The sequence below is a fragment of the Anarrhichthys ocellatus genome, unplaced genomic scaffold (genome assembly GCF_004355925.1).
Source record: "Anarrhichthys ocellatus isolate YVR2014 unplaced genomic scaffold, GSC_Weel_1.0 scaffold15, whole genome shotgun sequence".
NCBI lineage: Eukaryota > Metazoa > Chordata > Actinopteri > Perciformes > Anarhichadidae > Anarrhichthys > Anarrhichthys ocellatus.
This window is the reverse complement of record NW_022280045.1, coordinates 6808918-6832600: the sequence shown is the minus strand read 5'-3', so window position 1 is coordinate 6832600 and position 23683 is coordinate 6808918. Positions and strand designations below refer to the sequence as shown.

The 23683-nt window shown below is 40.0% G+C and overlaps 4 protein-coding genes across 11 annotated transcripts in view; 1 reads left to right on the top strand and 3 right to left on the bottom strand.

The window, feature by feature from the left end:
* Positions 1–8335, bottom strand: part of LOC116387495 (ceramide synthase 2-like) — a 15220-nt gene extending 6885 nt beyond the window's left edge. For 2 of the 7 annotated variants that reach the window (XM_031854660.1, XM_031854661.1), the window contains exons 1-2: positions 1275–1456; positions 455–488 (exon numbers count right to left, since the gene is read on the bottom strand). In XM_031854660.1, the coding sequence (XP_031710520.1) occupies positions 455–488; positions 1275–1398 (158 nt within the window). In that variant the 5' untranslated portion in view covers positions 1399–1456. Of the gene's footprint in view, positions 1–454; positions 1255–1274; positions 1457–8302 lie in introns of those variants that run through there. The other 5 variants (XM_031854662.1, XM_031854664.1, XM_031854663.1 and 2 more) reach the window with 4 other exon arrangements.
* Positions 3596–8387, bottom strand: ctxn1 (cortexin 1). Its single transcript, XM_031854684.1, has 2 exons — positions 8303–8387; positions 3596–6065 (listed from the first exon to the last, which is right to left on the bottom strand). Exon 2 carries the CDS (start codon positions 5347–5349, stop codon positions 5074–5076), a length of 276 nt encoding a protein of 91 aa, XP_031710544.1. The 5' UTR covers positions 5350–6065; positions 8303–8387; the 3' UTR covers positions 3596–5073.
* A 3763-nt stretch (positions 8388–12150) lies between these two features.
* On the bottom strand, positions 12151–20561 carry LOC116387496 (mitochondrial import inner membrane translocase subunit TIM44-like). Of its 2 annotated transcripts, XM_031854667.1 has the most exons (13): positions 20505–20561; positions 19021–19125; positions 18658–18822; positions 18448–18528; positions 18138–18287; positions 17569–17702; positions 17389–17474; positions 16964–17056; positions 16706–16830; positions 16069–16119; positions 15644–15733; positions 15384–15494; positions 12151–15017 (listed from the first exon to the last, which is right to left on the bottom strand). In XM_031854667.1, the coding sequence occupies exons 1-13, from the start codon at positions 20532–20534 to the stop codon at positions 14898–14900; spliced, it is 1341 nt and encodes a 446-aa protein (XP_031710527.1). In that variant the 5' UTR covers positions 20535–20561; the 3' UTR covers positions 12151–14897. The 2 variants fall into 2 exon arrangements, with proteins under 2 accessions (XP_031710527.1, XP_031710526.1); XM_031854666.1 differs by having other exon boundaries at positions 19021–20547.
* Positions 20562–22730: 2169 nt separating this feature from the next.
* LOC116387506 (ras-related protein Rab-11B) overlaps positions 22731–23683 on the top strand; it is a 3701-nt gene continuing 2748 nt past the window's right edge. The window contains exon 1 of the mRNA XM_031854681.1: positions 22731–22941. Coding sequence (XP_031710541.1) covers positions 22902–22941 — 40 coding nt within the window. The 5' untranslated portion in view covers positions 22731–22901. The remainder of the gene's footprint in view (positions 22942–23683) is intronic.

Genomic DNA, 23683 nt, shown 5'->3' with positions numbered 1-23683 from the left:
AGAGAGAGAGAGAGAGAGAGAGAGAGAGAGAGAGAGAGAGAGAGAGAAAACAAACAAGGAATATTATGTTGGCACATAAGCTTATGGACAACATATTGTAATATTTGCCACATCTGATAACTGACTCTATTCCAAGCTACAAAAACGACATACAAATTTTGATTCCATTGTTAATAAGTCAACACATTAAGTTGAAGATCCTTTTGGAATGTTACTCAGTTTGTCAATAATGCAACAAAACAACCATGCGTGTGGTTCAGAAGGCTGTGAAACAATATAATAGCAGACTATATCATAAATACTCCAGTTTAGAGCAGCACAAGCATACGAAAACATATTGCCTTTGTTGAAAACCAGCTGGAAGTACAGTAGGTAGTCTATTCATTTCCAAGGTGAAACACACCAAGTTGTAGTTGACCTGTTGAAAGAAACGGGCTGCATGGCAGAGACTCACCTGTCCGCAGCTCGATGGAAGTGATGAACTGATCCTGAGGGGATAGAAGAATAAAATCCACCTTAAGCTGTGAATTTGTTGCAGCCTTGTGTGGCTGGGGATGCGCTTCCGTCCCGCTGTATCCCTAACGACTTCACCACAGAGGAGACGGGTCGCTCAGGTGTCAAGTTAGGCACGAGGAAGAGCAGATACTACTAATTTCAAAATAATAGCCACTGGTAGAGACCGTTGCCGTTTGTAATGATTTAAGGTGAAAAGACGTCTGTTTTTGTCTTAAGTAACTCAGGTGTAGCTTTTATTCTGAAGGCTTCCCGTATTCCGTGTCTGTCTCTAACAGGAGGATGAAGTGCAGCTTGATGGTTGAGCGGCTAAACACGAGGGGCGCCTCTTTCCCACAGCGACTGTTCACAATCACAGCCCAGTCAGTAACTCAGCATGGGCAACAAAGGAAACACTGCAGCAGGTTTTCAGTAACGTCACTTTATAATTTCATAAAAACGGCAATGGAGTTAGTTTGCACATGCATAAAGTTAAACACACATCACAACAGCAGTGATATTATGTAAGGTTTGTGAGAAGAAAAAACACATTCTTCCTTTTACAAATGAAAAGTTGAAATCGTGATAAAATAAAACGCACCATGGTTGAATTGTTACTGCTTCACTTGGTCTGGTACGAGCAGTTTGCTGACTAGGGTTAGCAAACTTAATCTATATTGTTCTGTAACTGACACTGACTTTATGACCCTTCTTTACTGGAGCTATTGTCATGCTACGTTTTAGCATTTAGCATTCATGCTGCTTTTCAGCAGTAAACTTACTCATCTCATTAGATTCCCTTATATTCCACCAGAAGTTGTACTCAATAATAAACATACAATGCTTGACCCTTCTTTGACAATAAGTAACAAGTATATCTAATTTCGTTTCCTTATACTCCATCATAGATTGCGCTCATGACAGACATCTCCTGGGTGCCCAGTCTCTTGGAAAGCGGCTGTTAACACCCATAGCAACAATCCAGGACTTCCTAGTTTGAAGGTAAACAGACCTCACCAAGTATGTGCATAGTTGAGCACACAGACTTTACTCTGATATACGTGCATGCTGTCATTGAGGGCTGTGTGTTTACCTGCTGTAACACAAACCCCGATGGCACACCCTTAAAACACACAAACACAGTCACTGGCTTCTCTTGAACCCATGCAGACACACCCAGTCCTCACACACCAACCTGCTCTTCAGCACACTCAGCTACTATTGTTGTGGATGGAGATAAGCAGGCTGTCTGACAGCTGACAACATCACTACTGTTATGCAGATGAGCTATTATTGTATCAGTCAGGACAGCACAGCTGTGTTATGTGTAAGGCATCGGTGTATTATTCGATTCATTAATGTTTACGTAAAGGCTGTGTTGTATGTAAGAGTGTGTTTCTGTGCATTTCTGTGGGATTGAGTCAGACTACCAGTAATTGACCCTGTCCAGAATCAGGAAGATATTTATTTGCATACTCTGTGCACCTGCCTTTTCTGTGTGTCTAACGTCTGCATGTAAATTGTAGTGAGAGTGAGATGTAATCAAATAAGCAGAGCTTACAACACCGGCCATTACAGTAACATTACAGTACTTCTAAAATTTGACAAATGTGAAATGTATATATTTTTGATTAGTAATAAACAACTAAATGATAATAATTATAATAGTATTACTAGCCAATATAATATTGGTTTACCAAGCAATGTTGTGGCATGTTGGAAGTGTCACATGTACAGTATGTTAACACGGAACAGCGTCCGTCATGCATGTCAGCCCTGAGGTCCTGTTTTTCTGTGATCCAGCCTTATTTGTATATCTGTGTACACATGTGAGAGACTGATGGGGACCGAGTGCTTTTGTTGTTTTGTCAACGAAATAAATTGTCAGGACGCACTGAAGCAAAAACTGAAAAGGGCCGTTTTAGTCCAGTTTGGCTGGCTGTGCACTGTTTGTGCCAGATAACTTGCCCTTACTTATTGCCAACGTTTTGATGCTTACATGCTCACAATGAAGATGGTAACATGCTGATTTTTAGCTGGTATAATCTTTACCTTGTTTGCCGTCTTAGTTTAGCATATTAGCATTAGTTTAGCATGCTAACCAGTGCTAATTACACAAAGTACAACTGAGGCTGATTGGAATGTATGTAATTATATACCAAAGTACTGGAAATATTTATCTTTTGACCTGATGATGGCTCTAGAGGACAAGTCACCAAAGTTACAACAATTTTTCCTGAGGGGGATGTGAATGTCTTGAATGAATGTACTGTGGAAATGGACTGTATAATATCGTTCATTATTTAGTCTGCATAATGACTTTTGAGTAAGCGATTGTATGCATGTATGCATTTATCTATCATTTCCCCCATATTTTTATTCACAATTGTTTTTCTTAAAAGTAGTTTTGAATGACTTTTACCCCCAAACTTTCTCATGTGTTTCTTTAGAAGCACATTTGAACACTCATTGATCCCACAGTTATCAGTGGACTCACACTTGTAGTTCTCAAAGTATCCAGAAGAGGTCACAGCTAATCAGAAGTTCCCGAGTGAAGCAAAGGCCAGGGAGCTCTACCACAAGGGATACGCTGAAAAAGGAAACTGGAGGCGCAGTCAGGAAATGCACTTTAAACACTCTATAACTAAATGAAACAGTGTTTTTTTATGATTAGGAAGGAAAACCACTCTTTTTGAAAACGGAGTCCCTCATCAATTTGACCTAAATCTCTTTAAATATTTTAGTTTAGTGCTTTTGCTATTTTCTTGTGATGACTGACGTAGATGTTTTGAAAAATGCCACAGATTTTCTCTTATGTATGTTTTCCATCCAAACAAGCAGAGTGCTGAGGGTCCATGTCAGTCAGCTAGGGATATATTTAGTCCTGGGGGGCCGGTCTGACTCTGTGAGGGCCGGTCCTCATACATTAACTGATTGTGTCTCTTTACAAGCCTCCAATTGATTTCATGTGCTCTAAATCTTGCTTGAATTGATTGTAGGGCAGCAGTGAGGACAGTGTTTGCTCAAGTAAAAGTGTTAGGTGTGTGTGTGTGTGTGTGTGTGTGTGTGTGTGTGTGTGTGTGTGTGAGTGTGTGTGTGTGTCTGTTTTTATGTGTGTGTACTGCAAAGCGATGCAACTTTATAAAAAGACAGGACAAAAGCTTTTTATTTCATTAAAAACTGAATGCTAATTTCAAGAAACATTCGGAAAATATTTAATTATTACCAGCAAGAGTCTACATCCGGGAAGTAAGACCATACACAATATAATTGGTATTGCTAAACTTTTGGTCATCATTAATGAAACAAAACAACTTTTTAACAAATCCCAAAAATATCAATACTTAAGTTTATTTATAGAGAGGACTTTACAGTAAAATATGGGCAGAAACAATATTATAAAACAAGATGCAGAAGGACAGTAAGTAGTGAGTACGAAATCGTTTTTAGCTTTTCTCATATTCCTACAGGCACTGTTGAACAGATTTGGCTGGTGCACTGGACTGGGCCTAAAGGCAAAAAGGATTAGAGAAAAGAAATTGGTGTACATGCATTTCATAATCATAACTTTATACGACTCGTATTGAGTCAGCGTATAGTGACTCTCTGCACTGAGCCTCATAAGCCTCTTAAAGGGATGGCGACATGAAATAACAAAACCCCAAATAAAATAATTAGTATAAACTGTTATGTATTATAAACAACAGCTTGTATAGGGGGATAAGGTTGAAATTCAGGACACATTGAAGAAAATAGAGAGATACAAATATTAGCTAAAGCTCAATTTCAGGAGGCGATTTCCTCTAATTATCGAGGCTTAGGTTAAATAGAAATCATTATACCTGAGGATCATGTTAGAGGTCGTATAAATGCCTCACAATATCCAGCATGGCTCACATAAAAGCAGGTTTCCTGTTCCAGAGAAACTTTGACATCTTCTAAATTGTTCGTTCAGCTGCACTTCCAAAAAAGACAGAAAGACTTTTACATTTTAACAGCAAATCGACGTATAAAGGTCTCAATCTTGCTTTAAATCTGCTGCAACAGTGCATATTAGTTCTGTCTGAATGACTTCCATGTCTACCCTAAACTCATTCGATTTCACTTTTATTTAATCAGGACCTCTCTTGCAGCAGCTCTGCTCTCTATTTATAATTCAGCCCTGGGATTTGTAGAAACATTATAGAATTACAAAATGACAGGACAAACAGGAGTCATAAGGTAATGCTGTGATACTGATCGCTGTCTTCCTGCAATTTGTCACTCTAGAAGCTGCAGTGTAACAACATACCCACCTAACAGTCTCCAATATGACGTTAATTACTGGGAATTAAAATAGATGCGGGACTTCTGGCGTCTGCTCCTTTTCTCTCTGGATTGAATCCTTGTACAGATACTGTTTAATATCGTTTTTATGCTGGTATCTTTACAGCTTGCATTACAATACCCCAACCAAACAACAAACATAATGCAGTTTCTTTCATTTTAAGGAGCTGAATCTTTGGAACTAGAAGCTTTTAGCAGAACCTTAACATGTCTCCAAATTCATCCCTCTCTTCATCTCCCGATCCCCCCTCATCTTCACACCAGTGCATAATCAAATTGTCCTCTGTCCAGCCCCTCCTTATGATCCGTCCACGATGAGGCTGGTATGCTGCTGTAGGGGTCTAATAAGATACGGACGCAGCGAACGACGAGAAAGAGCAGCAGCAGCACGAGGAGGCCAACGAAACACAGCGCCGTTCCCTGCTCGGGGTGCCCCGGCATGGGCTGCTGCACCGTTGGGCCCCTGGGGAACCCAGACGGAGCAGGAGTGGAGAGATCATAGTCCACAACCCAGTAGTTTGCGTCGCTCATCTTGGAAGTCAGGGAATGTTTTGGAGGTTGAAATTGTTTACTGTACACATTTTATTTTGCAGTCAGAAGCTATGAGGAACGGCATAACCTCAACCTAAAGTGAGTGTGATTTCTAAACCCAGAGAGGGATCACATTGTGAAATCTGGCAGATGTCAACAGATTGAACTCAGTGTTTCCCACAAGCCACAGGGCAAAGAAACGGTTCCAGCAGGAAAACAACACGGGGCAAATCAGTAGTGCAAATGAATAAGCCCTCCAGTTAGCAGAGCAGCACGCTGAGGCATGCTCAGTGAGGTTTAATTAGATTTAACTGTCCCTCTCTCTTTCTTCCACTTAGGCTCACTTGCTTTCAAGAAAATCGAATAAAAGCAAACAAAAGCTGAGGTCACTACTTCAATTTCAGATCATCTGTATAGTCCTTAGTTCATTTGTCAATATCGCTCATCCAGTAGCAGCCCTAGAGGGTCACTAATGGGGATTTACAAAGTGAAGTATAAATCTCAGCCGAGTGGCTGAAGATGTTCCATAGATCAATCAAAGTGCTCGCTGGCTGTCAATGATCCGCGTTGTGATGCTTCAGCAAAGGTTTTCGTTTCGAACCCCTTCGAATTGTTTGGCCGCGTTGCAGTGAGTTGTTGATTTACTGAAAGAGCTGCTAATTTATATCTTGATTCACCAGTAACGTGTTCATTTGGAGATTCACTCCTCAAGATACCTGAGGGGGAATAAACAAAGACGAGACGCAACATGAGTGAGTGAGTTTCCAGCATGCAGAGTTTGCTGAATGGAGGGAAAAGACTGATTGATTCAGGGTGTTCAGAGCTCATGCATTACCCCCAGTCAGCACAGTCTCACTGTAAAGCTGTTATTACACCATGTCCAATCTGCTCATCTTTCTCGTGAGAAAAATAAGTGAGACAAGACAGGAACACTACCCCTATTTTGAACTCAAATACAACATAGTACAAGATAAATATATCAAACTGATGACGGAAGAGAATAATATGAAGATAACCCTCAGAGAGTTGCATCACTCGCAGAAACGCTCTCTGTGGGCTCTTAAATGGGCCGTGGAGTGGAGAGACAGTTCCTGCTGCAGGTGCACTCCCCTAGTCAGCAGATTCTATTCCAGGAGGCTTCGTCTCCCTCCTCACCACCCCGCTGATCCTCGCAAAAGACATGTTGATAGCTCCCCTGCTCTCTGGATGATGGGACTTAAGGGCCAAGAGCAGCTTTAATAGGGGACTTGAAGACATAATGAAAGAAACTGCCTGCCTCAGTATCAATTATCAACTGGCCTGTGGTTACATCAGGCTGGACAGTTCAGGTAGCTGCGTGTATAGAGGGAAGCTAAATGACCGAGAGAGAGAGAGCCGTGAAGTAGAGCATTACCTTGCTTTTGCACAGACAATTTTATAGTTTGATTTTACAGCTGCCAAAAAAACATGAAAGAAAATGATACAAGACTGGATTTTAAAGTTACTGAGTTTTTTTTCCCTCTGAACTCCTTTTGGGAATGTGCCTCGTCAGAATGTACAGTGAGTTACGCAACACATCGGACATTTTCTGCTACTCACTGCAACTTTACTTGACAGTTTTCTCGATGCTACATTGGCAGAATATCAAGTAGGGGAGGGCTACTGAGGAAGACAAACAAAACACATTTTTGTATCGCAAACTTATTCACAAGCAAACTCTGCAGATATTCGGCTCCATTAAAGATGGCCTTTCAAAAGCAGGTTATCCAAGGTCATCCTGAGACAAACACCACGGAGGATGGACAAACTGGTCAAAAACAAATACAGAATATAAAAGAATGAGCAACATCAATTTCATGGCTCATCAATCCTCATTGAGAGACCTGCTTTGGTTCCTAAGCAGCAGATAAATCACACCGTGGGGCCTGACCACGTCTGATTTACACACACAGACAAATTACTTTTAGCTATACTGGAGTCCAGGTTGAAAGTAAAATGTTGACAAATGTCACAGAATCACAGTTTTACATTTAAAAACAGCAATGAAAGAGAGAAAAATGTCAAACAGCCAGGCCAGTGTATTCTGAGGACAGAGCAGTAACATATGGTGTCCCTCGTGGCCGTAATACCTCCCATTTATACCTGTGGATTACGACAGCAGCTTTGAAAATGTCAAGGACTTCTCCGAATAAAAGGGTGAAATGATGTTGTCTAGAGTAAACCCTGAATGTGGGACTGTCACGCTAACCAAAGCCACATATCTGTAGTTGAAGCAACGAGCTCTCTGTCATCTGACGTTTCTGATTGAATGCTATCTAAAAATGTCAGATGAATAACTTCATACTTCACAATGCTGTTGCCTCCATCTTTTTTTTTTAATCCCTGCTGGCAGTGATCTCTGATTATATCACCCCAAAGGCTTTCTGTAGTTTGATGTTTATTCTTGTGGTGAAAAGCAATAAGATTTCTTGATCACATGGATGAATGAAGAGTCAAAGACAGGCATTTTTGAACTTTTGTTTAACTGCTGTTAAAAGAGCTTTCATTCATCTTCTTTATAAAGCTTCTATTGCAACCATCTGAAACTTAAAACACTTGTTCTACGTTTGTTATGTCCTTACAATGCAGGACAAGAGATGAACATCATGCAGTGGGTAGATCGCCTTTATAGTGTGAAGAGTTGCTCCAAGAACAGAATTAACTCGTCCTTAACTCAACGAGTACCGTTCTAAATGTTGGTGCCTCACCAATCTGTGAAATTAAGCAAAATGGATCACCCCTGTCTAAATAAGGGATGTGAATATTTTTCTTGTTTTAAAAACATTGAATTTTAATGAATTCTTCCCAGAAGGGTGAACCAACAATGTTGTACATATTTCCAATTTAATGGACATGAAGTTTTAAGTTCCACGCTGTCTGCATACAAAAGTTCACACAATGACAAACTGGAGGATGATAAGATTAGAGAACTTACTTCCCGGCTGTTGTGAGGACATGCACTGAGAAACACAGAGTGATGATGATGATGATGATCCTGCAGCAGCAGCAGCCGCTCAGCACTGCAGACAGCTCCGGGCTCGCTTCAGGTCTGATCTCTGTCACGTCCTGCAGCACCTCCTCTTGCTTTACTGGAGCTTTAAGTCCGTGCTGTTTGAGGGATCCGCCCCACCTCGCAGCCCACTTAATATGCCTGCCCCTGTACGGACTGCACACATAATCTGTTCGTTTGGATGAGTGAAGCGCAGGGAGCCATGTGTGGCTTTTGCATTATGTAAGAGGAGTGTGTGGGGCATGGACACTGAGGGACCCTAGCCATGCAGCCAATATGAGTTTTATGGTTGTTTACTTCAAAAGAGAGAATAATCCTATACAGTAGAGTTCTTAAGTTAGTTTGGACTGAGCGATATCAAAAGACAAATGTGACGAAGGAAATGTAATGACATTATAGAGGGTCGTAGTTTCACGGAGGATATTAAAGTCGTCTGTATTTGTTTCTGGCAATTTTGAGTTTTATTTACACATTTTTAGGCTGATTACAGTATTTCTAACCCTGGGATTCAGTTATTCTCCACCATTATTCCTGGAAGCGTGGAGAGAGTTTTAAAACAGCACAAATAGAATAAAGTAGTTTTGTGAGAAATTCCCTTAAAATAACTGCTCTTTTTAAATAAAATAGCATTTCATGCAGTTGATCAGGTAGCTATGAAAAGCCCCCAAAATTAAGACGGTTTAGAGATTTTACATAGTATTAATGTTGGCTTTGGATCGATTGGACCCACAACTTCAGTATTTAAAAAAAAAGACATGGCTGAAGTAAACTGCTGTGACTGACTACCCTCCAGCTTTACTGCGCTGTGTAGTTAGTAGTAATTATATTAAACACTAATTAGTTTAGAACAAAATGAAATCAGACATAGAAACTGTTGACTTGATGATTTGTCTGGAAAACAGAAGGTCGAGACAAAGTTGATGCATTAATAAAGTGCACTTTACAAAGGAAGGCCTGCAGATTGCACATGCTTGGTGGAAGACTTCCTCATTACAGCCAGTTCTACCAGATGATTTAGTTAAATCTAACGTCAGACTGCATTGGACGTTTTGCTGAACTGCAAGAAATGCTGCGGTCATGATGTGAAACAAAACAAGTGGAGCAACCTGACTGCACCTGTGGCTCAGCTCCACATACTCACTGTGAGAAGCAATTAATTAACTCAATTAAAACTGTACAAACACTGGGGCAGATTGCAGTACGTACACATCCTCATCCTCCCTGCCTGAGGACACATGGGATCTCCCCGAAGTTTTAATTAATCGTCAGGGGATCGTAATCAAATCACACTGAGCAGTGCTCCAGCAGGCCGCCTACTGGGGACTTAGTTGATAAAGGTCTCCAGCCTGCAAGGTTATGAAATTCAACATTTTCATCGCTATCCCCCTTGTTGTTACAGATGGTCCACTGAGAGGTCAAGCTGTGGTTCAGGCAGCAGACTCAGGTCACCGTGACAGGATGTCTGGACCCATGACAGCAGGTGAGTCTGATTAACTCAAACCTTGTGGCGCTCTTAAGCCTCTGTTGCCCTGGTTTGATCCTTTTAGGCAGCCCTTGTTATAACACGGGAGACACATAACAGTTTTTACAAAGGCAGAGAAAGTTATATATTAACCTGTTCTGTTCAAAATTGACTAGTAATTATGATTAAATAGATATTTATAGTTATAGGAATAGTTTGATATTTTTGGAAATACATTTCTTTTTTCCTTACAGAAGATCGATTCCGCTCTCAAATATGTACACTGTGTGTCGCCGGTGCTTCTCATAAAAAAACAACCTAAAACAACCACAAAGATAAATGTAAGTATCTAAATAAGCATTTTGACAGTTTGATAGCTGCTTACATAATGGTCGGATGTTGCTGCATACACTGCACTTAAAGCCTTTTTATTATGTAAACTAGAGCACAGCTTGGTGTATACATGATAGCAGTGTGCCTCCAAGAACATACTGTGATTAAAAAGCAGATAAAGGAGAGTACTGCTCGGCCTCCAGGCTGTTACGTTGGTGCATTAATCTCCATTCAATCGGTACCATAAGAGTGCTCATTGCTCGGAGGGCAAAACATGGACTTCTTCCAGAAGAATGCTCTGAACATATGCTGCAATTGAAATGTTTTTTTTTACTGTTAACTTGTGCCTGACATGAATAACACTTGATAACTGACAAGGATTAACTTTCATTTAGCTTAGATGACAGAGGAATCAACCCTCAGTAGGCTTCGGTCGCTGTCAAGAGAAGCGAGTAAGCTTCGGAGAAACAAAGGTTAGTTAGTATAAGGACGTCCCCCGTCATTCATCACAGCAGACAGCTATGGGATGAGGTCTCCTGTATAGGCCCTGTGTGGATCTATAGGCACTCGTTATTTAAAGCCTGATCTATCATCCTGTTGGGGCTAGACCCTTTCAGGGGAGACCCAGATGGGACTTTCGCTGCTGCAAACCTTCAGCAGCTGGTCACCCAGAGTGGTAACAGCGCGAACTCTGGCAAAACCCTCTGGAACTAAGCCTATATTTAAAAGTCCTTGTCCTAAAGTTTAAATGTCCAGTATCAGCCTCTGTGATTGGCCGAAATTCAATAGCCCCTCCTGGCTTCGGGCAGTTATCATCTCAGTGTTTGGTTGAAGTCGTCCGGACTCCTCCTCCTGTGACCTGCTGGTCAGTTGTCCATCCCTCTGTCCTCTGCTGCACCTCTGTAAAAGCCTCACTCAAAATGTTCCCTTTCTGACCCTCAAAACTATTCATACAGTGTTTTAATACCGTCAGTGACTATACTTCTATGGTTTAATACATTCAATGAGTAAAATACTGTAACATATAATATCCTCTACAAGTAACTATATTGTAAACATATAATACATTCCATAAGTAAACATATTTTGTGACTCTTAACATATTTTGACATTCTTATTATTGTGACACTTCTACTCACCACTAGGGGTGTTATTAAATTCTACTAATAATGCTTTTAATACTGAAATCCTTCACAATCCCTATACTACCAAATACATAGATTTATCAACCATCGTCAATGGACATCTATCAAAGCATGTCAGTTTCTAAATGAGAAAACAAAGGACACACAGAACGTGCAGTTTAATTTTCTCTTGTGAGCACAAACACACACAAAACATAGAAAGCTGCTGACTCTAAGAAAGCTTGTGCGAAGGGAATCATAATACAGCACCCTTTATTCTGCTGACAGACATATTACTGGATAGAAATAGAAAAACTCATGAATCTATTTCTTCTTATCTAAACCATATTTCATGGCAATCTGACCAATACTTGTTGAGATCTGTTGCTATAGACCAGCTGTGAGCAGGTACAGTCTACTCCATGTAAGTCTGAATTACAGTGTTTTCTGATTAAGTACTGCCACGTGTTTCTCACAAAGTCTCTCCCTTCACAGCGTCACGCATGACACACGCAACACATGTTGTTCAGTCTCTCCCTTCACAGCATCACATGCATGTTTTTTAAGGCGAGACTCCTCAAGCAAATACAGCCTCTTGTTTTTCATGCACTGCTCATTGTTGAGATTCTGGGCTGTTGTCCATCTATAACTTTGTCTTCTTTCAGACGAGAGGAAAGAAAACATCCAAATCACACATTTAGGTGTTCATTTTACGACACTTTGTTTCTTTTCGTCTGTAGCATTATATGCCTTGTTTGCATTTCAAACATGGAATTTCCCAAAAATTTTTAATACAAAAAAAACACGATTGTAGCGATACCTATTAATTTAAAATATTTTACCCTATTCCCCTGTCGTGTCTTGTAAAATGTATGAGATTTTACAAACCACATCTTTAAAAAGGCCGTTTTCTCTGAGCCAGAAATCTCTTCAGTAGCTCGTACACACAACAGACCTTCCAGTTTCAATCCTAAATATATTCAGATTTTTTTCACAGAGGGGTTTGTATATATATATCAATCATAGACTGGTTTGAATAGCATTTTATTTCTAAAAACATGGCAATTTGGCTTATTTTTTGAATGGCTGTTGCAGTATTTTAGGATTCATGGAGTGATACAAAGAGATATCCAAAAGTGCCTCTGTAAAAACATTGGACTCTTGTGACAAACAACTATTTTTAACTTGATTTAAATGAGCACATATTTGATAGGACAATACCTCATTTGCATATTGAAACACTTACATATAAATAATTGTCTTAATGTAAGTAAATGACTGAGTAAGTATGATACCCATTAGTTAAATCTTCTAACCTGCTCACCTTGGGTGTCTCTCCTTAATGAGTCCTCTCATCTATTGTTTGACTTTTATAATTGAAAGAATTGCCAATTCTTGCTTCTTCTCATCCCCAGGAGTGAACAAAACCACTACACAGAAGGAATGTTCCTCGAGCACGGTGTGACCATGACATCTAGTCTGTATCACACCATCTCACATCACATGCTTTGGCCATGAATGAACTGTTATCCAAACAAAACATGCTCAAATGATGGTGGTATATTCTAGGCACTAAATATATTTATCAACTTCTCTTCACAATTATGGACTTTTCTGTAGATTAATTGAATAGTCAAGTAAAGAGAGTTACAGTACAATCATAATGGGTTCAATCGTCAGGGCCATGCGAGCAGAGACCCACCTGGTCACACAGTAAACATGTCAGTCAACACAACGGGTACAGTAATGTGCTTATTCATTCAAGTTTCCATCTTCAGCAACAGTAAACCAAACATTTTTAGTAAAACAAACGGCTGGAAAGTATACAACATGAGATGGCAAATGATCATCAAACCATAAAGATGCCAAAAAGACATATTTGAATGTGGTCCCTCTCACAAAGAAGCAGTACTCAACATTTAATATATTTACAAGGAGTTGAGCGCTTATATTTATATGTAGATACAATGCAGTTCTTATTGAGAGTGGATGTACAGTGACTGGGAGCCTGATGCACGGCAACTTGAGAAAACATGTGCTGCCTTTCAAAACACAAGGACACGTGTTCTCCAGTTGCTCGTGGCTTCACGGGTGCATTGGGCGCTCTGAGCTACAGTACACGCGACAACATGGACCCCGACTACACAGGTCATTTACATACATGTACTATGGTTCAAACCTGTCTGACTTGATGTACTTCTCAAGTTTTAATAAGGTTTTGACGTGAAAGCCAGAAGGAACCAAGAAGAAACAACCACAGCTGGATTTTGGCGACAATGGTAGACTTCTTTAAGAAGTCATTTATTTTATTGGTAATTTGGTCTCGAAAAAGAAAACTTCAACCATTTACAGTCTAAAAACATTGAAGACCGTCTCAGTGGTTAATTTCACCTTCTCTTATGGGATTTATTGGTATTCTTTGTTAAGTGGGCATTAAAGAGCCGTATGTATATACTCTTGACAGTGGATGTGTCGTTCTGTTTGTATTACATTGGGCGACTGCATAGGCAAAGTATTCACACTTTAGTTGGCAGATCCTCATGGACATAGGCAGGCAGACACTTAAAGTACAATTTGCACTTTAAGCCTTCAAGTTGTACTCCAGCCATTTAGTATTGCTCCACAGGCTTGGATAACCTGACCTTTATCCTATAATAATGGCCAAGCTTGAAAAACAACGAATCCTGTGTTTCCCATAATGCAACTCAATCTTTCGTTAGACCCTTCCTGCCTGGTGGTAAATGCTTATTTCTTTCAAAGTCCACATCCCAAATTTGTAACACAGGCTTTTTGTTAAAAATGTGAAGTCCAATCTGTGGTAACTGATGACATCATCAGGGCTAATTTATCAGATTTTAATAAACTCCCTTCAGAACCACAGATGACAACATACAGGAGTAAACTCTGTGTGACACGTAAACCGATCTGCATGTGTGAAATTGGTGGCGTGCCCCTTTAACTTGAAGCGCGATTGCCTTGATTAACACGGTCTCTCATGCTGACACTTAGCTTTTTTGGTTGTTGCAACAAGGCTCCGTGCCTCCGCCCAAATTCTAATTCCCTGTTTATATTATTTGACAAAGACAGTGGCGACATTAAATCTAGTTTGAGGCTTCAGTCGTCCCTCACGAGACCAGCAGGCAAAGTCACAGGTGTGATGTCGATCGTCTTCCACCGATCCTCTTGGATGCAGCCACCAGCCCGGTGTGGATGGACCGTACCACTGGATGAAACGATCATGGGAATGATACACACTCCTCTTTTAGCCAGTTGTTGTAGAAGTTGGTTCCATCCATCTGAAAATGAATATAAGTGTTCTGTGTTCACGCTCCACCTGGAAACCCAAACACCGAGCGAATCACTATGTTCATGTATGTCTTCGCACCGTAGAGGGGATGGATTGACATGTGCACATAAATCCTCTGTGCGCAAACACAGTCTCTGGCAGGACACAGGAGAATGGGTGCACTCTGCCCTCAGATGTAAATGTATGTGTGTGTGAGAGACAGTACGTGCAGGTGTTCCAGGCACGTCCTTGTGTCTCTTCCCTCCTTCACAGTTTGCGCGTCTCTCATGTCTGCCTTTTCCCCCTGCTCTCCTCCTAGAGGGCCTGCTCCGTGCTGGAGGCGGAGATGTCCAGGAGTCTCCAGGCTGCGTTGGGGTTCAGCTCCTCCTGGTCACGACACAACGCCCAAACATGCATCATCCTCATCACCTTCTCCTGTTGGGGGGGGGGAGGAGGAGAGCACAGGGTCAATACCGTAGAGACCATAAGGAGAGGTCACATTTCAGGACTAGGTGAACAACCACAATACATTTAAATGTCTTTCATGATGTATGATGCAACTTGCTGGACAGACTAGATGCAATATGTTTTTATTCACACGAGCTATTTATCGTTATCAGCATGTTAAATATTACTGTATTAGTCACATGAAGTAAAAGAAGCCAGATTCCTAATGCTACATGAAAAACAGACACGTGTTGAGGAGTGCTGATATAATTTCAGCCACTTGAGTAATTCACTTCCCTGAAATGTCTGTGATTATATCAGATTCACTATTCTGGTGATCATGAGTCTACTGACCGGATCTCCTTCCACAATGTCTCCTTTGGGGCTGCGGATCACCATAACAACCTGAGCCTGGAAGGTGATGATCAGGACCGGGCCCTGGTCCATCATCTTACCCATCGCCAGCTACAGCACAGGAAAAGACCATGAACAAACAAATTAAATGAGAACATCACAAAAGGGAAGAAACAATAACAACAGATATTGGTTTAGAAATTTGAGAACACAGTAAAGTATGAGGCAATGTGTGCGATGGCTGGTGTACGAGCGCTTACATCTATGTTGTCAATGTCCAGGATTTTGGACTGGAAGAGCAGCCCCAGCGCTCTGGCCTGCTGGATGGGGTGAGCCAGCTGACTGTACGTCTAAGGGCAGGTAAATAAAAACACATTCGGCATGAAATGAAGCTTCACACATATTTGTATGTCAACTAAAGTGGACAGACCAACATAGTAGTTCCCCGTTAGGGAAGGCTTCTATTTCTAGTTCATTTTGCCTATTTGCAAATACATCAGAGCACTGAGAAAGAGATAAAGAAATTGCCTGATGTAAATATATTACAAGATATAAAACTAAATAAAGAGATGCAGCTGGTTTGAGGTCAGACTTTAGAAATTAAAAAAACAAACATTTCAACGTCTATGCTGTATTTATTTAGAGTTTAATTGAATACTTAATGTCGAGGCAGCATATGACTTACAGCTTCATAGCACCAGTCTTTCAATACGTCCAGCTCTCCACGGATCATCGCCTGCAGAAAGAACAGCGACACTGTGTCAACGTTGATTGTTTACTACAGCAGAAGGTTTCACAAGGTGAGCTGAACCAGTCAACCAACCTTTCTTTGTTAAATCATTCCTATTTCCATTGTCTTGTAGTCTTAATGTCAGATTTACATTCCATAACAACAAATTCAGTGCGTTTAGATAACTATTCAAACTCATGTGAGTGACAATTGATTTCCAGGTTCATTTAAACTAGAAATGTACGTCTTTTGTCATTATTATATGCTTTTAACTGCATCATCAGCTCTTGTTCTGTGACCACGAAGGAAACAACACATTGTTTTGAGTGTTTCCTATCATCAATAATTCTAATTACGTCTTTTGCTGCTCAGCTTTAAAATCAGACAGCTCCAGCCTGATTTGACTAATTCCAACACAAATTAACTTACTCAATCTAATGTAAGATGAGGTATAATTTCACTTTTAATGAAGCAACACCTCCATCAGTAACTCTTTTCTTGAACTCCTTTGTGAAGTACCCTCAGGTATTGAGCAGAGCATAGAGAGGAGTGCAGTCAAGGACAAACTGAGACAGTAGAGGCGTCGGTTTACCTCCAGGATGTTCGGGATGATGTCTTTCTCACACTGTTTGAGGAAAGAGTCTTTGTCAAAGGTGGGGTCTGCCTTCACGATCTGTGTCAGCACCTCGGACATCTCCGTTTTAGAAAAAAGACCACCTGGAAAACAAACACCGACAACAATTTATTGGGAACAATTTATCAATTGTATTGTATGAAGAACAGTTTGGACGGGACAATCATAAGAGATTATGACAATGACGAGTAAAAATCAACTATTGGAGAGCCTTACCCAGGAAGCCAGTGACGGTGTCAGTCATAGCTCTGGATGCTCTGACAAGAGCATTGTCACTTTCATCATACTTCATCTTCATCTCAAAGAATCCTGTGGGAAACAAAAAGGGAATACTGGGGTGAGGATAACTTGTTCAATAACAAAATATATATATATATATATATACATACATATATATATACACACACACAAGTTTTTCAGTGCTAGTGGAGAAAACCTACGCTTGTGAGGGCTCTATGGTCTCAATAAACACCTAATAACTGAATTGTATTAGTCCATAATGCAATCTACTGTAAAGAATCTGGTGCCACTTGCTGCCTTTAAAGGGAACTACATAAGTGAAAACAGTAGATGATTTTGATATGTTATAAAAAGAACACAGACACACAGTATCTGAGAATGTATCCAGAGGATTTCCTTACTATTAAAAACTACGTTATCGTCCTTGAATTCCTTCCACTGCTGGTACCACTTTGAATCCTTGTGGAGAACGACACCCATAGCCTCTCTGCATCAAAAAAATACAAGAAAATGACTTCCATCATTAGACGGGAAGTGAAGACACATTTTTACAGAAGAGAGGGGTGAGAGGGGAAACTCACTCATCGGCCTCGAACACTCTGGAGTCGCTGTCGGCTCCTTTGGAGGAGAAATCGCTTCTCTTCCTTAGCTGCGAGGGAGCTCTGTAAGGGCCGGCATCCCCAACTTCTATCTCCTTCTTCATGGTCTCCACACCCTACAGAGATCACACACAGTTGTATTATAACAGGGATGTAACCGTAGTTATGCCAAACCGTTCAGTACAGGACTTTCAGGTCAGTACACCTCATGAGCCGAATAACTGCAGTCTTGGCCTTTTGTGGAGCCTAAATTCAAAAGCAAGTTTCATCCGAAAGCTTTGATGGTGTAGCAACTGTTGATTATTTGACAATGCTAATCAGGCGTCTGTGGCTGGCAAGCCAGAACTACAAGACCCTGTGACGTTCACCGTTTGAGAACACTGGGGTTTTCAGTAATTTCAATTTCTCTGTAAATAGCTACAGTAAACACGCCGACTCTTTTGCAATAATATAAGCCAAATACTGACGCAACAACTAGGGTGCAAGTAAAGTACACATTTTGAGGGTGAAACCTTGTTAACTCGTGGATATTGTTTTTTTTCTCTTCTGACCTGTGAGATGGCCCTGAATGCGCCGGTTCTGCCCAGTTTCTCTCCTCCTTTGGAGACGGACTCAGCGGAGTGCATGGCCGTCTTGGCAGCCTCCTCCACACTTTCCTTGATCTTCTTCCCGATGTCAGTACGACTCACCTCCTCAAGACCCTATGGCCAGAACGGTAATCCATGCACATACACAAACACAGAGACAGATGCTAATAGTCAGTCGGTATAGTTAAATATACGATGTATACGATTACTTTATTTTCTCATTTGAGGCCATTTATTTTTGGACACCCATAGTGTAGAAGTGGTGATACCTTACCTCCTTGACGGTCTCTGACAAGGAGCCGAAGGTCTTCTTAAACACCTCTGAAGTCTTCACGGACTCGGACTCTATAGATTTCTATTAAAGGAAATAAAAAACATAATGAGGGCGTGTTACTAAAATTAAAAATAATGTAAAACAAATCCTGGTTGATGCAGATATTATATCATTATTGAAATATAGATACAAACCAAATAATGTTCTTACATATTTCCTGCGTGCTTGTTGGAGAGCATCAGACTCCTCAAGCCTCTTGGCCTCTTCTCTGAACTTCTTTATGTTCTCTTTCATCTCCTGATTCTTACCGAATTCCTGCCGCAGGTTATCCACAAACTCTCCGAAGAAACCTTTACGTCCCGAAGCATATCGCACCTCATGAGATAAATAGAAAGTAGGACTTAAGTTGGACAGACAGACGCTTAGATAGAGTTAACAGACAATTCACATTAAGGTAAAAAACAACTTAACCTAAATTAATTCTACACAAACAACTGATCATTTTCTTTTATGTAATTAAGTGATCAATCAGTATGCGTCCCGTTAAGGTAAATGGGAGCCAGCAGTGGTTACCTGCACAGTTGCAGCTGGGCTCCTATGTAACGTATAGGCATCTCCTCTCCACACTGAAGAGACAGCAGGCCGGGAGCAGAGGCTCAAGGCACGTCTGCCAACCAGCTGCAATGGAGAGAAACGGTTAGTACAAAAACAAAACACATCAACTCCGCCAACACTGCAGTGGATGGAGAATGAGTGACAGGTGGTTAATGAGATACTAAGCAGTCCTTCCCCCTCAGCAACGAGCAAGAATATACAATAGGTAAATGGCAGGAAGAGAGGAGTCATGTTGCTACTTGTAAGAACCCCATTCACTATTTGTTTTGGTCGTTTGCAGGGTGGTAATTGAGTCTTGGCTCAATCTGGGCAATATTTACACACACCTGGACACCTTCGCCAGGTTAATAATAATAATACATTTTATTTATATAGCGCTTTAAAAAAGGTACTCAAAGACACTTTACATGGTAAAAAACAGAAACAATAGGCGCAATTACAATATGAACAGAAGAGATGACATAACAGTAAGGAACACCACAAAACCATACATAACTAGCTCTGCAGGTTAAAAGCAGATTTAAATAGATGAGTTTAATAAAATGTGTCACCTGTCTGTATTTGCATGGGTAGTGGGCGTGCTATACTAATATATTATATTATTGTTGACTGTCTTCTATCTCTGCCATGACCCTGATGAGCTGTGGGAGGAGCCACAGGCTAACCTGTGCTGTGTGGAGTCAACTTGACACAGGTGAACTCGGTGCTCTTATAACTAGGAGGAGAAAACATTGATCTGTTTACTCTTTCACAACCCAGACCTGGTGTTCCCTGATGCTTGCGAGTTATTCTTTAAGGTTCACCAGTTGTTGGTATAGTTACATTTATGATTAATTCCAGTATTCAACTGTTTGTTTCAATATTATTTAAGTTTGTTCACAGCCAATAAAGTCCCTTTTTGGTGGAATGTGCTGGCTCGCTGACCCAACCTACGTTGAGACTAAAGGAGCACCATGTTGAGTAACAGTAGTGATACGCAAGTTTGATAAAACCATTTACAAAGCTGAAATTCCTTGCCAGGTCACATAACTTGGTATAATAACTATACTTAAACAAGTGATTGTACCACCATGATTAATGGGGATATTACGCCTGTTAGGTTTCATAACTGAGTTAGTACCAGGCTACATGTACGCGTCTAAACGGCTCACTTGTTAATTAAATGTTACCGGTTTTAAGCCCCCAAACAAACCTAAAACAATAAGTTAACTTTAGACGTTGATAGGTGAACAAGAACATTAAAAACCCTGTCGTTAGTCTGATGCAGCAAGGCCTTTTCTAACGGACATCTCGCGATTTTACACATAAAAAAACAACCTACAAAATCCCCTTCACGTGACTAGACGTTGACAGACTAACTACAAGCTGAATATGTCTACTCCCTTCACTAAATGATCTGCTAGAGACTAAAGAACTGTAATGAAGGACATGAATGGTCTAACCTCGTAGCACCGACACACGGAGGCTGCCATCTTGATCTTCAAATGCGCGGAGTTGCACGTGCTTACTGCTCCAGCAGCTGACCTTCCGCTCAGCCAATAGGAGCAGAGCTGATGGGCAGGGGCGGGGCCAGCTGTCAGCAAAACTTTAAAGGGCAAGTCCACCCTAAAAAGAAAATTCGTTGTGCTTTTATAACGAGACAATATCGTCTCTCCAATCAGGAAATCAGCGCATTGAAGAACTGATTTTATTCCGTCACTGGTGACTGACTCAATTAAAGATGGGCTTAATTTGAATGCATAGTTATGAATCAAAAAATGTCCCAATATATTACAATAAATCACAGTTGGTGCATAGTGTGTCCTTGGAGTTTCTCACTGTTACGAGGCATTATTGTCACAAAAGCCCAGCGTAGGATTGCTCCGGTACTTGACTACAAACACTGTCACATCATGGCCTACAAAATCATTTAAAGATACGGCATATGTTATCTTTTTTTAGTTCGTATTTTTTCTTTAAAGTCTTAATTTTATTAAGATACTGTTTGTAATCTTATTCATAAAAGACAAGTCTGCCCTGACTGTGAGAAAATAGTCTATAACTTGATATATATGGAGAATTTGTTCATGTGCAAACATACTATGGCAAGCCGTTTTAACATTTAACACACTCCTATCTGTAATTACATTTCAGATATCCATAATAGCATTTCTCCTATAATCTAAATGGTGATTAAAGATATCAAAAAATACATTCTTACTATTAGAAGTGATTTTTCAAGATATCTACAACTTTGATTGTACCAGTCAAAACTAAATTTAAGATATCCTTAAAAAGTACAAGTGGCTGTTTTAACATTTAATAGCTCAACTGGATATGTTGCAGATATCTAATTTAAGGCAAAACCTTGGGCACTCTTCATTTTTGAGAGTTTGGGCTATTTTGCTTCTTTAACGCGTCTTCCTTCAGACTAGTGGAAAGAAAACATAAAAAGATACACATTTAGTTGTTTATTAAACTTGTCTTTGTCGATTTGCGTCTTTAGATTTTCTCAAAATTCACCAAAAGTAAAGTTGAAAATCAGTTGCATATTTAAACATACAATTTCAGAAAACATGTAATACAAACAAATGTCTTAATGTGAATAATCATATGGTTAAGTGTCATGGTGATAACTCTAAGTTAAATGTTTTACCCTAGTGTCCTCAAAATGGTTGGAATTTTACAATCTCTTTAAAGGCAGTTTTTCCAAACAAGGCTTTTCTCATATTCCGAAATCTCCACTTCAGTATAGAACGAACAACTAAATAAATAACTAGATTCTTCCTAATCAAATAGAGGATTTAACATATCCACAATGACATTTTTCTATCCACAATTGTAATTTTAAATATCCACAAATACATTCTTTCTATAGGTAAAATGATGTCACTTTTTCTATATGTATTAGGCTTTAAATTTCATATTCCCATTTTTGATATCCAGAATGAACACTGCAATGCAATTGTTACTTGGAAAAACTCACATTTAGATTTCTACAATCCAATTGTTAGTAGCTATAACTGAAGTGAGCCAATTTGGCATATTTTCTTTTTCACAATACATGTGTGGATATCTATATTTAATCTGGCTAACAGCCTGACTCAATTTCAAAATTCAACAATACATATTTTGTCACTAGAATTGCATATTTTATATGCATTTTCTTAAAAATTAGTTTCCATTTTTTAAAATGTATTTTTATTGTAATCTTTATTATAAAATATGTATGTTACAGACTCAAAGATTACATTGTATACAAACAAATGAAAAACACAAAGAAAAAGTGAACAAAATATATATATATATATATATATATATATATATAAAGAAAAATAAGACATGAACATAAAAACAGTAAACAATGATAGAAAAACAGACTGATGATGCCAAAAGTACAAACCCCATAGGTAACACTTCTTAAAACGCATTAGTTTTATCTATTACATGTTGGAAAACACATGTTTTTATAATGAGACCATTCCTTCATCTTTTATTAAATTCCCTCATAACTTGCAACTTGCCCCACTGATTTAAATTGTCACTATATATCATTTATTTCCAGTCTTGAAGTCAGTTTCTTGTACAGAACAAAATACATCCACCATAACATTTGTTATCTGCTGGCATGCCAGTAAAGAGCGCCCCCTGAGGAAGCTATTTGAAGCGCAGGGACTCCTCCCCTCCCGCTGCAGAGTTGGGAGCTCTCTTTCTGCGGCCAGCTCGCCTTGACAGCCAACACTGGCGCAGAGTCTCCGCGCAAACCTTTTCCTCATTTTTCTGTCATATAACGACAATTCACACCCATACTTTAAAGACATCCTCTTCGGGAGACGAGCGTCGGAGCGGCCTCGTCCAGAATGGGGAACCGAGACGATGAATACGATTTCTTGTTCAAAGGTAAAGAAAGAAAGAAAGGATGACTGCATTCCCTCTTAACTCACACCGACAGAGCTATGCTGTAGAAATGCCTATAAATCTCTTATTGTGTCATTTTCACAGAACAGATATCTACAATTTCTAAAGAAACGGACTAATGTTTTTTAACAAACTGCCCGAATGATGATCGGTTGTTGTTATTAAAACATAATGCTGTCATTGAAACATTACAACGCCTGCAGCTATATTTATATGGGATGCAAAACCCTCTCCGTGCTCAGCCTTTGTATTCAACTTTCATCAAGTCAGAGAACAGGATTGGTCGTTTGAGTGACGAGTTTACTGCTTTATTGAATGACGTGCTGTTTCATTCCACCTCATGAGGTTGACTAAAGGCCTATTAGCCTCTACCTCTCCCGATCAATAAGCTTCATCCTCAGCCTGCTCTTACAGACACTGAACTGAGCTTATAACTTTGTGTATCAGTGTTTTGTTTTGTTATGACTGATCAGTAAGTCTGATCAGATTTGAGCGGTACCAGACTCGGGTCCATGTTTATCTTGGGTGCTCAGTTGGATCCAGAATGACTTCCTTTGATCGTGATAGCAGATCCTGTGGCACATTAACATCCCGGGCCTGTATAAGCCAAAGGGCCATTTAGATGTAACAAAGTATCCTCTGTGGGATGAATAGGGCATCTGCCGGAGGCGAATGCTCTCTCTCTCTCTCTCTCTCTCTCTCTCTCTCTCTCTCTCTCTCTCTC

Excerpts from the sequence above, each read along its gene's own strand:
- ctxn1 (XM_031854684.1), bottom strand. The coding sequence starts at position 5,349 with ATGAGCGACGCAAACTACTGGGTTGTGGACTATGATCTCTCCACTCCT.
- LOC116387496 (XM_031854666.1), bottom strand. The coding sequence starts at position 19,293 with ATGACTCCTCTCTTCCTGCCATTTACCTATTGTATATTCTTGCTCGTT. Across the intron at positions 17,703-18,137 it reads CATTCAGGGCCATCTCACAG|GGTGTGGAGACCATGAAGAA; the intron begins GTCAGAAGAGAA and ends TGATCTCTGTAG. Across the intron at positions 15,734-16,068 it reads AAGACTGGTGCTATGAAGCT|ACGTACAGTCAGCTGGCTCA; the intron begins GTAAGTCATATG and ends ACCTGCCCTTAG.